The sequence below is a fragment of the Periplaneta americana genome, chromosome 4 (assembly GCF_040183065.1).
Source record: "Periplaneta americana isolate PAMFEO1 chromosome 4, P.americana_PAMFEO1_priV1, whole genome shotgun sequence".
NCBI classification, from domain to species: Eukaryota; Metazoa; Arthropoda; class Insecta; order Blattodea; family Blattidae; genus Periplaneta; species Periplaneta americana.
The window spans coordinates 109581136-109599516 of record NC_091120.1 but is presented as its reverse complement, the minus strand read 5'-3'; the positions used below and the strand labels follow the sequence as shown (position 1 = coordinate 109599516).

The following is an 18381-nucleotide window of genomic DNA, read 5'->3' as shown; positions in this document are numbered from 1 at the left end:
TTTCTTTTCGTAATAAAGAGTGGTCTGACAAAGAAGAAATCTTTACTTGTAAATCTGGAAGAGGCGACTTAGATGAAACATTTACAGATTATAATGAATCAAAACTTACTCCTGTCTAATGTTTCGAGCTCCTGTTCAGTGAAGAAATACTCGCTGTCATGTGTAAAATGTCAAAATTGTTGCCCTCCAAAGGAATCATTCTACTGAATTGGACAAAAATGATATAAAAAGTTTACATTGCCATTCTCTTACTGACGGGCTACATGTCTCCCCAAAGCATAACAATGTTTTGCGAAACAAAATCAGATGTACACAATGAACTTGTATCCAATACCATGAGGAGAAGTAGGTTTACAGAAATCCACCAATATTTACATCCTTCGGACAATTTCAATCTTCCTCCTAATGATGAATTTGGGAAAGTCCGAAGATACTTCGAGATTCTAAATGGCAATTTTGGCCAACAGTTTGAAAAGATATGGTGGAGTCACAAATCTATTCATGAACAATGGTTCCCCGTTATTGAAGACAGTGACAATCAGCATATTCATATTCATGCGTTTTGGATATAAACTATGGTCAGCAGCTTGGCTACCTCGCTAAGCACATGAAAAAGCGCAATCGTGGTGCAGTATCTTTCGCTGTGACACAGGATGATGCTGTTGTTCGATGACATGATGATAATATTGTCACTCTTGCTTCAAACTGACACAATGTAACTCCAATTTCGAAAGCAGATCGAGTCAGTGCTATTACAGGGAAACGAAGCAAAATTCAAGTGGATTGCCCTTCGGTTATTGGATAGTACATCAAATACATGGAAGGAGTAGATAGATTTGACGAAAATGTTCATTCTTTGAAAGTGAGCTTTCATTTAACGAAATAGTGGTACACAATTTTGCATTTGATCTCGATGCAGACTGTCATAATGCGTGGTTAGTATCAAGAAGAGATGCAATACAAAAAGACTTGACATATTGAGAATTCCGGCGAAATATCGTGCAAGTATGTTGTGGTCTTTATGGGAAAGCTCCATACAGACATCCAGCCATCGATTCAGTCCCATCCAGTAGTATTATCACATATATGCTAACTTAAATATTCTCCACTGAATAAAATATTAAATGTGACAATTAGATTTATTGTCCAATGTCACCTACAGGTGACACCCCTACAGTTCGTTTGTAAATATGATTTTCCATGAATTCTCAATAAACAATACTTCTATAGGCTATAATAAACATTATTTAATCATTTATAAACAATTTGTACATCTGTAATGAGTTTGGGCTAAGACGGGTTAAAGAGGGTTGACAGTAGCACTTTACGCAAATCTATCTTTCAGGTATAGCTCCCTGTGAGGCTGATTTGAATAATTTCAAGGGAAAAATTAATTCGGGGCCGGGTGTCGAACCTTTGGCTAATCGCGCCAAGGCTGTACCATCTGAGCTACCCAGGAACTCTACCAGAACCCGATTCAATTTCTCCCTTTATATCCACGGACCTCAAAGTGACCTGACAACCGTCAAGCAACTAACATTGAGTGCACACAAACATTGTGTGACTTGAATTGTGGTTTCTGTTAACAAACAGTGACATGTATAATATAATACATAATACACGTCACTATTCGTTAACAGGTAGTAGATAGTAGATCAACACTGAACCGTATTCAGTATTATTTCAAAACAATGGGCGAATAATATTGTGACAGCGACGTGAGATTCGAACTCACGACCAGCGTCCCGCAAGAGAGAAGATCGCGCGGAGCACTTTGGGATGGCGCGCGGCGGAGAGGGGAAAGGGCCAACGCGGCGAGAGAGTGGAGAGAGAGTGCGCGCGCATCTGGTGCTGGTAGAGAGGAGAGGGCTCTGGATTTTTCTGGAGTGCCATCTCTAGAGACGCGTGGAACTTACGAGGCTACGTCGCTGTGGTTATAAATTAAGGACGCGAAGGAACGACAGCAGTTTTCAGTTGATTAGTCAGCCAGTCAGTGAGAAAGCCAGAGCATGCAAGCCACTCTTGTGTACCGGAATTCGACTCGAGTGTGCGTCCGCAACTGTATCAGCATCCGAAGGCCTGAGTTCGAGTGCAGTGGACCGCAGTTGGAGGGACCTGAGTTCGAGTACAGTGGACTGTCTCTGAAGGTCTGTGGTTCGAGATACTGTGAACTCGAGGGACTGCGCTAGAAGAACTGTGAACTGAGAACTGATAGTTCTGATTTGTAAATAGTGCTTTGTAAATATTAGTTGAGATTAACAGTTCATTGTTGTTCGTACTGGTCCAAGTAAATTGTCATTGTCGTCGGTGGAGTGCTATAACGAATACTGTGTTGAGTGAAAATCCAATTGTTGACGAGAGCGTTTAAGGCGAATTGTAGAAAGGAATCATTGTTGTGACGAATAAATTACATTGTTGTTACTAATAAAATTCACACTGGTGTCAGAATCGGGACATTATCGACAATGGAGAACCTACAGCAAATCCTGCAAGCCATCGCGGAAATGAAAGCTGAAATGAAAAACGACATAAGTGCAGTAAAAGCAGAAATGAAGAACGATATCAGTGAAGTAAAAGATAACACGAACAGGCACATTAGTGAGGTTAAGAACGATATAAGTGATGTGAAAACGGAGATGAAAAGTGACATAAGTGAAGTGAAAGGCGACATAAGCGGAGTGAAAGGCGACATAAGCGGAGTGAAAGGCAATATAAGCGGAGTGAAAGATGACGTCACTACGCAAATTGAAAGCGTTTCGGCCCACGTAGATGGAATTGTCGCCATCGTGAAAGACGAACTCAAAGCCGATCTTGACAACCTAAACAAGAATTTTACAACAATAAACGAGACAGTAGCCGAATTGAGACAGGAGGTAGACCATTTCGACGGCAAAATCCGCGATCCCGAGCGTCGTCAAGAGCAGACGAGCGAGTTGCTGGACAAGACGAGTCAGGTGATGGACAAACACGCCGAGGAAAACAAGCACATACTCACGTTGATGGACCGACATGCTGAAGAAAACAAGCACATCCTCGCGTTGGTGGATCGCCAGGCTAGAGAGCATAAACAGATAGTTGTCGAGGAAGTTCGACGTGCCGTGCAAGAAGCGGCCACAGAGTTGAGGACTCCATATTGTGGCCATGTGGAACCATCGCCTTCAGCCAGAGATTACAACGTCAAGACGCCGAAGTTCGACGGTACGACGTCTTGGGCGATATTCCGTCGCCAGTTCGAGGCCATCGCAGAGCACAATGGGTGGACGCCAGCAGAGAAAACCACTCAGCTGCTGGCCGCGCTTCAGGGACAGGCGTCGAAGATTCTTCACAGCGTTCCGGAAGATGGGTCAGCCGCTGAGATAATGGCGGCCCTGGAGGGACGTTATGGTGACCATCAACTTGCGGCAGCGTTCAGGACCCAACTAAAAACGAGGGTCCAACAGTCAGGCGAGTCCCTGCAAGAATTTGCGATGGCGGTGGAACAACTGGCCCATAAGGCCCTCAGGGGCCTACCTAATGACTTCATCGCTGGAGAGGCGGCCTACACCTTCGGCAGCGGAGTTCGAGACCCCGAAATAAGACAACAGCTACTCTTGACAGAGCATCGCACCATCAACGCAGCTCTGGCAGCGGCCCTCAGGATGGAGGAAGCAAAGTTGACGGCGAACGTCTCGACGTCGCACCGGATTAGGAGCGTCGCGGCTGCCGACGTCGAGGAGCGTCAACCGAAGTCACCCGAGCGCCGAAGACGAGGAGTGCCTACCTGCTGGTCCTGCGGCGAACCTGGACACCTGAGGAGGGACTGTAACCGATCTGGTCACAAACAGGAAAACTAAAAGGGGCCGATGCGTTGAGGGGCACGTCGGCGCCGTCATCACCATCCCCTCGGCTGATCTTGGTTAACAAAAGATGCGACGATGGGCTGATTGCTCACGGATGGATAAGAGGCCGCCCATGCAGAGTACTGGTAGACACCGGGGCGTCGCTCACCATCGCCAGACCGGAAGTCGTGCGTGGCCTACCTGGGATGACGCCGCTGCGCCGGTATGAGTTACGTACTGCCTCAGGCAAGAACCTGCCCATCCGGAAAGAGGTTTTCCTGGATTTGACCTTGGGAAAGAGGAGACTGGAGATGTGGGTGTTCGTCGCCAACATCACTGAAGACGTCAACCTGGGACTCGACGCCATGCGGATCTTCGATGCAACGGTGGACGTCAGGCGCTGTATCCTGCGTTTTGGTCAGGATGAAGTGTTCCTGAGGGACGTCGAAGACCAACCCAAGGCCAGCAGACTCACCTTGGAGAATCAAGTGACAATCCCAGCAGGCTGCGAGATGGTGGTGACGGCAAGACTGGACGGACAACCTAAGAGAAACCTGCTCGTCGATTCGGAAACAACTCCGATAGATGGGGTTTATGTGGCTAGAAACCTACTCCCGAATCAGAAGGTGGTACCGGTGAGGGTCCTGAATGTCACCAATCGGGACAAGGAGGTGCCTAGTGGAACTGTACTAGGTAGCGTCGAGCCGGTGGTGTCTGTGACGTCTCTGGCAGATGAGGAGTGTCACCGACCACATCCAGATCTACACCCATCACTGAAAGAGCTGGCTCGAGAATTGGCGGAGAATTTAAACAAAGGAGAAAGAAGACAAGTCCACGATCTACTGACAGAATTTCAAGACGTGTTCAGTCTGTCTGAAAACGACTACGGGAGAACGGAGAAAGTTCAGCACCGCATCGACACCGGAAATGCTCGCCCAATCAGACAACCTCCTCGACGCGTCCCTCTAGCTAAACAGAAGGAGATTGACAGCCAACTGGAGGGCATGAAAGCAAGAGGAGTCATCGAGGAATCCGACAGCCCTTGGTCATCACCTGTGGTGCTGGTGAAGAAGAAGAAGAATGGGGACCTGCGTTTCTGCGTGGACTACAGAAAACTGAATGACGTCACCAAGAAGGACTGCTTTCCCCTTCCACGAATTGACGACACCTTGGAAACCCTGGCCGGAGCAGAGTGGTTCTCGACGTTGGAACTCAAGTCAGGATACTGGCAGGTGGCGCTACATCCTGAGGACAAGGAGAAAACGGCATTCTCTACAGGCCAGGGACTATGGCAGTTCACCGTTATGCCGTTCGGCCTCTGCAATGCCCCGGCTACATTCCAGAGACTAATGGAATCCGTAATGAGAGGCCTGACATACGACACTTGTTTTCTGTACTTTGATGACGTCATCGTGTTGGGCAAGATTTTCGGCGAACAGCTGTTGAACCTGAGGAAAGTGTTCGAGAGACTGCGACAAGCCAGACTGAAGTTGAACCCGAAAAAATGTCATCTATTCCAGAAGAAGGTCAACTACTTGGGACACGTAGTAGGGACCAACGGAGTGGCCACGGACCCGGAGAAGCTACAAGCCGTCAGAGGATGGCCGAGACCGAGGGACAAGCAGGAGCTGCGCCGCTTTCTCGGCCTCTGCACTTATTACAGAAGGTTCGTAGCTGGGTACGCCAACATCGCTAAGCCTCTAACCCAGCTGACCGAGGAGAAACGACAATTCCAGTGGACAGACGAGGCGGAGTCATCCTTCCAGTCGCTGAAAGAGGCGCTCTGCACTGCTCCTGTACTGGGATATCCCATCCCTGGAAGGAAGTTCACGCTCGACACGGACGCTAGCAACGTAGGCATCGGCGGAGTACTCTCTCAGGAACAGGGCGGGCAAGAGAGGGTGATTGCCTACTTCAGCCGAACACTATCCAAGGCTGAGAGAAACTACTGTGTGACGCGTAGGGAACGTCTTGCCATTGTGGAAGCCCTGAAGCATTTCCACAAGTATTTGTATGGCCAGGAATTCCATCTGAGGACAGGCCATTCTGCACTCACCTGGCCATTGGGCTTCAAGAATCTGGAGCGGCAGACCGCCCGTTGGGTTCAACGTCTGCAGGAGTACAACTTCACCTCTGAACAATGACAAGGGAAGAAACATTCCAACGCTGATGCCCTATCACGACGTCCGTGCCCGGATGGCTGCAAACACTGCCTGAAAGTAGAAGAGCGGGATGGCGCCCACACAGTCCTTGCAATTGCCGCCCAGCCGAGCCCAGGATGGGATAATGCCGCCATAAGGAGGGAGCAGCTGGAGGACCCAAACATTGGACAGCTACTGCGTGATGTGGAGTCCGGCCAGAGACCAGTGTGGGCCGATATCGCAAACCGTAGCACCACTTACAAGAGCTACTGGGCCCAGTGGGAATCCTTCACTGTCAAGGACGGTATCCTGAAGAGGATTTGGGAGTCGGCCGATGGAAGGACCCGCATAGAACAACTTGTCCTGCCTAGGAGCAAGGTGAAGGAAGTGCTGGAGGAGACTCATGCTGGAGTGACTGGAGGACACCTGGGAGTCAACAAGACGCTGGACAAGTTAAGACAGAGGTTCTACTGGTTGCATCAGAGAACCGACACGGAACAATGGTGCCGAAGATGCGACACTTGTGCGGCCAGTCGCGGACGAAGGACACGCAGGAGGGGAGCCATGCAGCAGTACAACGTGGGTGCTCCTTTTGAGAGGATCGCCATCGACGTTGCTGGACCGTTCCCGGTCACGGATCGCGGGAACCGCTACCTGCTAGTCGCCATGGATTACTTCACAAAATGGCCAGAGGTGTACGCGATTCCCAACCAAGAGGCTTCGACGGTGGCCGACACGCTGCTTGACAAATTCATCTGCCGATTCGGGGTGCCCCGAGAATTGCATAGCGATCAGGGGCGCAACTTCGAATCCAACCTGATGGGAGAATTGCTCGAGCGTCTGGGGGTGCATAAAACCAGGACCACTCCCCTCCACCCACAGTCCGACGGCATGGTGGAACGATACATCAAAACCGTGGAGGAGCACCTGCGGAAGGTGGTGTCCAACCATCAGCGAGACTGGGATGCCAGAGTCCCACTGTTCCTCTTGGCCTACAGAGCTTCGGTCCACGATACAACAGGGATGACACCGGCAAACATGGTCTTCGGGAGAGAGCTGCGCCTGCCCTGTGATCTGCTGTTTGGCACGCCAACCAGCGCCGACCAGCCAGCGCCTGACTATGTGGCAGAAATCACCGAGAAGTTGAATGGAGTTCACCAACTGGCCAGAGAGCACCTCAAGATGGCCAGCGACAGGATGAAGGTGCGCTACGACAGATTAGCCAACTCTGCAGGATTCCAGGAGGGCGACCTGGTGTGGCTGTATCGACCTACCAGGACCAAAGGGAAATCACCAAAGCTGCAGCGTGCCTGGGATAGACCATACCGCGTGGTGACCCGGATCAACGACGTGGTGTACCGCATCCAGCGACAACCTCGAGGGAAGATGATGGTGGTGCATCTGGACCGATTAGGAGCCTACTAAGGGACTGCCCGGGACGAGCAGCCCTAAGGAGGGAGCAATGTGACAGCGACGTGAGATTCGAACTCACGACCAGCGTCCCGCAAGAGAGAAGATTGCGCGGAGCACTTTGGGATGGCGCGCGGCGGAGAGGGGAAAGGGCCAACGCGGCGAGAGAGTGGAGAGAGAGTGCGCGCGCATCTGGTGCTGGTAGAGAGGAGAGGGCTCTGGATTTTTCTGGAGTGCCATCTCTAGAGACGCGTGGAACTTTCGAGGCTACGTCGCTGTGGTTATAAATTAAGGACGCGAAGGAACGACAGCAGTTTTCAGTTGATTAGTCAGCCAGTCAGTGAGAAAGCCAGAGCAAGCAAGCCACTCTTGCGTACCGGAATTCGACTCGAGTGTGCGTCCGCAACTGTATCAGCATCCAAAGGCCTGAGTTCGAGTGCAGTGGACCGCAGTTGGAGGGACCTGAGTTCGAGTGCAGTGGACCGCAGTTGGAGGGACCTGAGTTCGAGTACAGTGGACTGTCTCTGAAGGTCTGTGGTTCGAGATACTGTGAACTGCGCTAGAAGAACTGTGAACTGAGAACTGATAGTTCTGATTTGTAAATAGTGCTTTGTAAATATTAGTTGAGATTAACAGTTCATTGTTGTTCGTACTAGTCCAAGTAAATTGTCATTGTCGTCGGTGGAGTGCTATAACGAATACTGTGTTGAGTGAAAATCCAATTGTTGACGAGAGCGTTTAAGGCGAATTGTAGAAAGGAATTATTGTTGGAAGAATAAAATCCTATTGTTGAGTTGAAAAAAATTCACAATATATAAAATGTAGGCTATGGGACAAGCATTGGAGTGTTCAAAATGAGAATAACTAAATAAGAGAAAATATATAACTTCGTGAGAAAGAAGAATAAAAATGGGCTATAGAACAATAATTATAGAAATGCTGTTAATAATCGGAAAATTGAAATGAATCATGGTCCAGTGAGCGAGACTAGCGAAATGTTGAGGGAAGTGTTTAGGGAAGAAATGAAAGTAGTATTCACAGAAATGAACAAAGAATAAATAAAAATACTGAGAATAGCAAAATTTCAATGACGTAAATGTTGAGAAAATAAGAAATAAGGGCTGTGGGTAGAATTATAAATATGATTACAGTTATTCCTGAAGAACAAATTAAAATAAGGGACATTAACAGATTTGATCTGTGGAGAGAAATAACATTTAGAACACATTAGTTATGCTGACAATAATAGTTTAGAAATTAAACGTTCCTGGAGTTAATTCCTCATCAGTTCGGGAGATAATTAAAATATGTACTAATTTATGTATGTATTAAATATGCTGATAGAATTCCTAAACTTAAGTTTCTTGAGTTTTTAAATAGAATTTTAAACGGAGAAACACCATCAAAGTCATTGCAATATTCATCTTCAAAAAAAGGAAACCTCACATATTATGAAAATTTCAGAGGAATAAGTCTCCTAAACAGTGGTTACAAAATTTTCCCCAGAATTATAGCTGCTAAATTAGAAACTCACTACATAAATATCACAGGTGAGGAACAAAATGGCTTCCGGAAAGGAAGATGATGTGCAAATGGCTACTTTATCGTAAAACTCCTTATTGCAAAGAACAGAGAATTTAACAAAGAAATTTATATGGGATTTATTGATTATAAAAAGGCATTCGATCTGATCAACAGAAACAAGCTCTTTGAAATTTTTGCTGATGATGAAGCTCCAATTCAAATAATATTGGCAATTTACAATTTATACAAGGAAAATTTAATTTTTAAATTAGTATTGGTTCAGATTGCTCAAAACGCAAAACAATAAATTGTGTAGTACGCTAGGGTTGCCCTTTATTGCCACTGTTACTCAATATTTACATTAATACTCTTATCAGACACTGGAGACTGATAATACATGGAAACATCCAGCTTTCAACCAATAGCACTCTTGACACTTTACTGTATGCAGACGACCAAGTTCTCCTTGCTAACACTGAAGATGAATTGCAATATTCTGTATACCAGCTTAATGTAATGGCACACAATTTTAACATGGGAATTTCTACAGTGAAAACAAATATAATTGCTTATCAAGATAAAATGCCGTTCAGAAGTAAAATTTGTATTGGGAACTCGATTTTCGAACAAGAATGCTCTTTAAAAAATAGGTTACGATTTAACATGAAGCAGAACAAGACATATCACAGAAAATTCAAAGTTCTTACAATGCCCTTAGAGTCATTAATCAAGTTGTAACAACAAATAAAGTACACAAACATACCAGACTGAAAGCATATAAAGTGTTGGCCTCACTGCCGTACATAATTGTGGGTACGGCAGTGAGACTTAGAATAGTGCTGCGCATGATTAGGTTGTATTCGGAGCAGTTGTTTGCGCATTTTCAATCGGAGGCCTCCGGATTACGTGTGATTGATGCCGCACAGGTTTATATAACCTGTGCTGCGGCGCAGACATGCACTTTTCGCTGAGCATTCCTTTATTCGGATCATGTAGTGGTTCGAACCTGAGTATTTTTTTTCAATACGTGTGTAATTTTTTGTCTATTCTCTCATTCTTTTACTCTCTTTCTCTTCTTTTTTGCCTGGAGTACTACTTTAGCCGACAGATTTTTTTCTACATTTCAAATTCATAGCATTTATGAAAGAGCGTGTTAGTTTTGTTATTGATCAAATTAATGTCATTAAATTCAATCATTGCGAAATGTACAGCAAAAGTAAAGTTCTTCAGTATCGAACCTAATGTAAACAATTTATTATAGTTCTTCTAGAAACATTAGTTTATTCACAAATATTTACTGCCAACATCAGTCTAATCGATTGAGTTTAACGTAAAATATATTAAATGGCATTTAAGAATACAACCGAAGATATGTTGGTATCAATGTGTTAAAGATCACTGTTTAAAAATAATTTATTCAGGCTCTTCTTCACCTTTAACTTTGGAAAACACTTTTACATAATATTCATGAATATGTTCTATTAGAACATAATATAATATTAATAAATATACCGTAATATAATAATAATAATAATAATAATAATAATAATAATAATAAAACACAAAATTCAAAGTACCGATACTGCAAATATTGTAAACAATTTTAATAATAACTCCCTTGACAAAAATCTTTCCAAATTAAAGACAGTCAAAGAATATCCTAGTGTCGTATATCGGCTTCAGTGTCATTTTATCTCACTGGCATCTACCGACAGACTCGCCGTTCAGTTGGCCTGCCGGTCGTCCTTGAGAATTCCCTCTTTGGATTGTCGCTTGCCTCCGGAGCTCCGCATCCCTCCGAATGCTTTCTCTACCACCTACGGTAGTAACGGATATCACTGGAGAACAGCTTTATTCATAGTATTCGATTCCTCCGTCAGTAGTATTCATTCGCTTAGCAGCAATATCTTGGACGATCCGAAATGAAGATACACAACGCCTAATAACAGCTGAAATGACATTTTTAAGAACTACTGGCTACAGTCTCTCAGGTCATAAAATAAATACCTTATAACAAAGAAATTAAACTTGACCCCCATTCACGAACACTTCAACAATTTCGGACAGTTATTCGCTCCAGTATGTCAACAGGATGGACTGTTTCAGATTGCCTAGATAGATCCTCAGGTACATATCTCGAGGGAAAAGATTTTTGCGTCGGCCCTTAAGAAGCTGGAAGGAGACCGCTAGGCTTACTACGTAAATGGCTGATGATAATGATGATGATGATGATGATGATTATGATGTATGAGCGATTCAAGAAGTTTTACCGCCACTAATTGAATATTTTCTCAAGTGGTTGGGAACATATTTTCCTAATAAAGTTTTTTTTTTCCTATTTCATGTAATGCAGGAATAATCGTTAATTTTCTAAACCTGTTGGCGGTCATACATTGTGGAGTTGGCAGCTTGTTAGTTGTCTCAAGATGCCGTATGAATTTACAATTGAGAAATATGCCGATATATCTATTTATGGTATGTGTGTGAGGGAAATGTAACAGCTCCTGCTGTCAGATATAACCGACGTTATCTTAATCATAGAATTCCAAGTACTAAAATTTAATTCTCATCATTTAACCAACTAGCTATCTCAACTTAATTATAATTATTTACATATTGCATATAGACTGAATTGAATTACATTAACTCATAAATTAAGTTATTACTTTTTCGTATAGGCTTTATCTCAGATTAAATATACATGTACTAGTCGTTAAAATATAACTTAAGAATACTCCTGGAGAATCTTTAGTTTATTGTAAATATTCATAATTAAAATATGTATGTCACCATTGTATTGATTAAGGCTGGTTGAGTGGAAGAGAAGGCCTTATGGTCTTAACTCTGCCAGCGAAAATAAAACTTTCTCATCTATTCTATGACTACTGAGCGCATTTCGAACTGGCGGATGAAGGTCAAGCAATGGACTGCATTTGCCACGTCTGCTAACCCCCAATCTTGGGCCATTCTCTTCGTTTGAAGTCAGCTGGGACAGCCGGGATTACCAGTGCTTTTGTTCAGAGTTCAGTTCAGTGACTCGTGCGTGGTTTGTACTTGATCTTTATCTGTCAGTTTGAAATGCGCTGAGTATAGTGAACATTTAACAAAGTAAGGCAAAATGGTTCAGCCCCTAGTATTCGTAACCAGTATGAAATACATCAACAACATGATGTAGCAGAACAAGAAAACATTCTTAACGCTATAGGCCTACAACACAGTCCTCGAACTTCAATCAGAAGTCTTGCTCGGCGACTCGGTGTTGTTAAGTTAAAGGTATGGAGGACACTCCATGTAAACGAATTATACCTTTATCATCTTCAAGAATTGCAACATTAAGAGCCACAAGATCATGCCCATTCTGTCAAGTTCTGCACCTGGTTAAACGGAAATGGTAGGGAGTTTTACCGCTGAGTTATGTTCACTGATGAGTCACATTGTGACGGAAAGGCATAATAACTTACTCGTACATAACTTACAGGAATAGGTAGGTATTAGCCCTAAAGACACGAAGAAAACCAGTTTTCAACATGGATTAAGTGTAAATGTATGGTGTTATATTCTGTATGAACAGCTGATAGGAACATTCATTTTAGCCGGAAAAGAAAATGGGGACATGTACCTACACTTTTTGCAAACCGAAATGACACAAATACAAGACGATGTCCCTCTTGTAGCGAGATGTCGTACGTATTTTCAACTTGATGGGATGTCTGCTCACTTCACCCTAGCAGTAAGAGATCATCTAAACTAGTAGCCTATATACCACACCGTTGGATTTGCCGCGAAGATGTTCATCCCTAGCCAGCCAGGTCCTCAGATTTGATACCCCTTGATTATTGCTTATGGGGGTGGATGAAAGATCTTGTATACCAGATCAAGATAAACACACGTGAAGAATTAATTGTGGGAATTATGGACGCCGCAGCAATCATCAGGAACAGCCCTGATAAGTTAAGGAATGCGACACGCGCGATTCATAAGCGTGAGACCAAGTGTGTGGAGGCAGGAGGAGACACGTTTGAAAATCTGTTATAAAACTAAGGAGTTGAGCAGAATAAAGTTTACAAAGAAGCAGTTACAAAAGTGGGAACTGTATCCATTTTTTTGTGTTCTCTGAAATAATATTATTAAATTTTGTATGTAATTTCAAATTTTCTACAACCTGTAGCGACTTAACTTTAAGCATGATCCTATGTTTTACTTAGATTTGCTCCATTTGCCCTAAGAAAGACCCTCTCTAAGTGACGTTAAAACTTCGTGAATCACCCTGAACATCATATCATATCATATCATATCATATCATATCATATCATATCATATCATATCATATCATATCATATCATATCATATCATATCATATATATCATATATATCATATCATACCATAACATATCATATATCATATCATATCTTATCATATATCATATCATATCATATCATATCATATCATATCATATCATATCATATCATATCATATCATATCATATCATATCATATCATATCATATCGATGGCTGAGAACCAGGCTGTTCTAAGTCCAATTTTTCATAAGAAAGAAATCTGTGTTTCATTGTGTTCCAGTACTTGTCTCCATATATGAATCGAACAAAATTGTAAATATTTCTCATCATAAGGTTGCTATGAAGCAATTCCAGTTTTGAATGTCAGGAGCTTAAAATAGCTCTCCTGAAAAAAAAATAGTAAAATGGACTTAGAACAATCTGGTTCTGGGCCATCGATATATATCATATCACATATCAAGTCATACATCATATCATATCGTATCGTATCGTATCGTATCGTATCATAGGCTATCATTTGTCATGTATCATATAGACAAAATATGTTTAAACATCAGCATTCGACTTTGAAGAGTTCAGAGAGGTTTATCATAAATTATATTGATGTATTTTGACTAATTGCGGTTACTTAACTTAAGCCTTTCACCCATATGAAGCCAGTTATGTAGACCAATCTACCAACAGAGTCGTTGGTCGGGGTTATTCTTTCAGTAGAATTTGGAGAATGACCGTGGTTCACTTAGACGCACGGCAGGTTACCTTTTCTCGCCAATTCACTGTGATAGTGAAGGATCTGATTTTATCGGTGTAATTAAAAAGTAAAATAAATGAATATATTATTATTATTGTTATTACGCAACGCACATTATATTTCACTTCTAAGTCTGTATTAGCATATTATGAATGCCCTAGAGTGATATTACATTGTAGACCTGTCTATAGGCATGTCAAGTTCCGATTACCGACGGCAGGAGTTCGAACTACTGAGCTCGTTGCATGTTTCCTGTTTGTAGCGATAGCAGCGACCTCATCGCCAGTTGGTAATAAAAAGTTTGTGGTCCTATACACTGTCTATCCGTACACCTTACTGTTGAGGGAAACTGTGTTCACTTATGTTGTAACTATAAAAGTTGTTAAAAAACAAATAGTCGGTAACTTGAAGTTATAACTTTAAATCATATTAGACCGGGATTTGTATAGAATATTTCAAAATTATTTGGTAACCAATTCCAAAAATTTCAAAAAATATTGATCATGGTTTTAAGTCTCTTCGTATTTAAAGAAATTATCACGATTAACAAATGTACATTGAATGTAGATGGTGTGCGAATCCCATTGCATGCATCTTTTGATTGATGTATGTGTTCGTTTATTTCACTTGTGTAGTTTTTAATTCCCACTTACATTACTATTAATCTTTCTGTTTGATAGTAAGTCAGTCGTAGGAAATTGGGTGCAGTTCTAATATTTTGATCTATTGATTTAAATATGTATTTTTTACCATTGGAACTTATACGTTACAATTTGGAGAGGCATTATTTTTTTTTTGACAAAAATAATGGTATGAAACTTTGGTGAATATTGACAAAGGAAGATGTATAAAGAGTTTCAATGTACAAGAAAATGATTATATGTAGTGTAGCTGTTTTAAATTTAGAATAAATGTTGTTAAGAACTTGAATTTAATAATGGGGAAATCAGGGTTGTTACCGAAATGTTTCATCATATTTATATTAATTAAACATAAATAAATCAATATTATAATATTTAATTAAATACGTACTTGAGTGTATCTAATACTATTATATAGCTAATATCCCCTTCTGGACGGCTATTAAATAATCAGTTATTTACTGTGCATATGCAACAAATAGGTAATATGTTTTAGAATTGTATGGTGTAGTACAGGAAATTAACTTAAGAGATTTGAGATTTTGTGATGACAATAATTATAAAAGTAAAAAATAATATACGTAAATAGTTCGATAATTAATAATATTTATAGATATTATGCACAAATAAAACTAATAAACCTATAGAAACGTAAACTGATTAAAATTTGGAATAAGTAAGGTACGATCAGTATATTTAACAAGTAAAACGAAAGTGCACGACGTTGTTACGTAAGTTATGCTAAAATTCATTTGAAGATTACTTCTACTATAATACATGATGGAATTCGTGGAGGATATTGCTAAAGAATCTTCCTGTTTAACGAAAAATTATAAACGAATTTCTGGAGAATTTAAAAGAACACACTAAAGTATACCATACAAGTAAAAATTAACTCTTACAAAAAGTTGTTTGCATGCATTCGTCAATGAAAAGAAGAAAAAATACTAGACTTTTAGATATAATGTGTTGCATCTTTCCTTAATTGATTTATTTTACGCAGCTTTATCAACTGCTACGGTTATCTAGCGTCTGAGTGAGATGAAGGTGATAATTCCATCGAAATGAGTCCAGGGTTCAGGGCCAAAAGTTACCCATCATTTGCTCTTAATGGGTTGAGGGAAAACTTAGGAAAAATCTTAATCAGGTAACTTGTTCCAACCGGGATTTGAACCCTGACCCGCTCGTATCATGATCAGACGCGCTAACCGTTGTTTCACATCGGTAGACTAAACTGTTACACAATGCCTATGAATTCTTTTGTTAACCATTCAATGAGAGTTATGGTCGTACAAGTCAAGAAGTAACTAGTCTACGAGAAATACCTCTGAACTTCGAAGCGATGATGATATTATAGTAGTGGTAGTGGTAGTGGTTGTGGTAGTGGTGGTTGTAGTAGTAATGATAGTGGTAGCGGTAGCGGCAGCGGTAAATATGGGTGAAAGAGACATATGCCAATCGCTACAAAAAGTTGCACATCAAAAACTCACCCGTCAAGACAGTGCGCAGCTGTTACTGCCCAGTTTTCACTGATGATTACTGCTCCACACATGTGCCCGTTCCAGTACTCTAATGAAAGCTGAAACAGAAAAAATACAAGTAATTATTTTGTATTAATAGAATTATATTATATTCAACTTGACAGTCTGAATGCTGTCTTTAAGTTGCGCTAATTTATTGAATGAATGAATGAATGAATGAATGAATGAATGAATGAATGAATGAATGAATGAATGAATGAATGAATGAATGAATGAATGAATGAATGAATGAATGAATGAATGAATGAATGAGTGAGTGAGTGAGTGATATCCCAAGTTGGGCACAGGCCTCCTGTGATGGAGTTAGAACCCCTTCGATAAGGATGGCTCAAGTGTACTCGCTTGGTGAGCCAGTCCAGGTGAGCTTGTCGTGTATACTACTTTCGTGACATGGTTAATAACCCTGTTAAACTTTAATTAGTATCTTCACTTTGTTCTTTGTTCATTTTATGCACTATCCACAATGCACTTTGACAAACACTGATTACTATTTACACTATTTAACTGACACTTTCTCAACACTGACTTCACTATTTACAAAATTTGTCTCACACTTTCACTAATACTGACTTTGCTATTTACAATATCTTAACACTAATTATTGTTATCTAGTTATCCCTAGTTCTTTCCACAAAACTCTGATCTTTGCTGTCCTCGACCATTGGTTACTCAACTTTTTGGCAAGCATGTCACATCATCTGAGCCGTGGTCTTCCCTATCCTCTATTTCCGATGTAGGGGTCCCACATCGTGACTGCATGGGTCCATCTTGTCTGGTGTAGTCTCGCCACATGTCCCCCCAGGTCCACTTCGTTGCCGTGGCTCGTTCTGCTGCGTCAATAGTGTTCGTCAGTCTTTGCAGTGTTTCGTTTGTCATTCTGTCTCGTAGCGTGATGCCAGTATTTTTCTTTGTATTTTCCTCTGGCATGTTCGTATACTTGAGCGTTGTCTCTCGGACAATGTTCAAGTTGCGCCGGGTATCGAACCCGGGACCCTCCATTCTATTCACTGGGCGCTCTAAGCACTGAGCTACGCGAAGGCTCAATCCAAGCACCGGATCGAATCTTTCTCCTTTGATATTTCCCTTAGTAACCTTACTCCGAGTTCGACATATATATTGATACATATATTAAATCAACAGTCACCACACAATGAACGCAATTATTTGAGTAACTTGGTGCCCGTGACTCCACAGTAGAATAATTTTTGGACTTATAGAATTATCTGTTGTGTTTATCATTGGTTATTAATGGAGAAAAATTTGTTCCGGCACGGCGCCGGACATTGAGCCTCGGCGTAGTTCAGTGGTAGAGCGACAAGTTCGTAGAACTGGGGGTCCCGGGTTCGATTCCTGGCGACTGAGCGAATTTTTCTCCCTTAATAACTAATGATAAATATAACAGATAATTCTGTAGGACTGAAAAATTAATCTTTACGTAGAGCTAATATAAGATTACTAACTTTATTATTTAAATTCCAAAACCCACATAAAAATAAATCCGCCGCACCACAGCTCGTTAAGAGCAAGGCTCGAACAACCGACTGCTGGTCTCACGTCGACATGCTTCCGCAGAGGTGAATGATCATACAACAACAACGGATGTATTCTGTGGTTAGCAAGATGATCCACCCATCTGTTATAGCTGATTCTAATCAGATTCCACTACCTATCGTAGCTCTCCAATTTCTTTCCCTTTGGGACTCCAACCAGCGCACATTCCGTAACGCGAGTCCTACACAGGATGGCATGGACCATACAGCCAGGGTGCTTAACTCTATAGCCCATAGTATTCTTAAAAATATTTTAATGAAAAACATTAACTTCTTTCTAATCTAATGATTATATTGCGATTGAGTTTTTCCTACCTGATATGGGTAATCAGCAATATCTCCAGGTTCACCACCTAGAATGCGGCTGCCAAAACCAGGATGCCTCATTTCAGGAACAGCGCCTGTAAAACGAACAATTGTACCTATATAAAAAATATTGCATTTTTCACATTCTTGGTCTAGTGCTAGAGACAATATTGTATTTGAGAACGCTTCCAGCTACAGTTTTAGCCAGACTCCGAAATTAACGTGCTGAAAAATGATCGACAAATTTTATCTACAGCCCTCTGTTGAAAACAGTGTTCATAATTCCCTCCCAGTGAAAGCCAAGCTGAAAATTACTTTATCGTACTTTAAAATTAATTGCCTTCAACGGGCTAAACCTACAGACATCGAATAATTGCTCAGCATGATAACCGAGAAATA

General features: G+C 41.7%; 1 protein-coding gene across 1 annotated transcript in view; it reads right to left on the bottom strand.

Moving 5' to 3' along the window:
- LOC138698943 (transmembrane protease serine 9-like) overlaps window positions 1-18381 on the bottom strand; it is a 69788-nt gene that overhangs the window by 10132 nt on the left and 41275 nt on the right. The window contains exons 7-8 of the mRNA XM_069825140.1: window positions 17992-18077; window positions 16076-16164 (exon numbers count right to left, since the gene is read on the bottom strand). Coding sequence (XP_069681241.1) covers window positions 16076-16164; window positions 17992-18077 — 175 coding nt within the window. The remainder of the gene's footprint in view (window positions 1-16075; window positions 16165-17991; window positions 18078-18381) is intronic.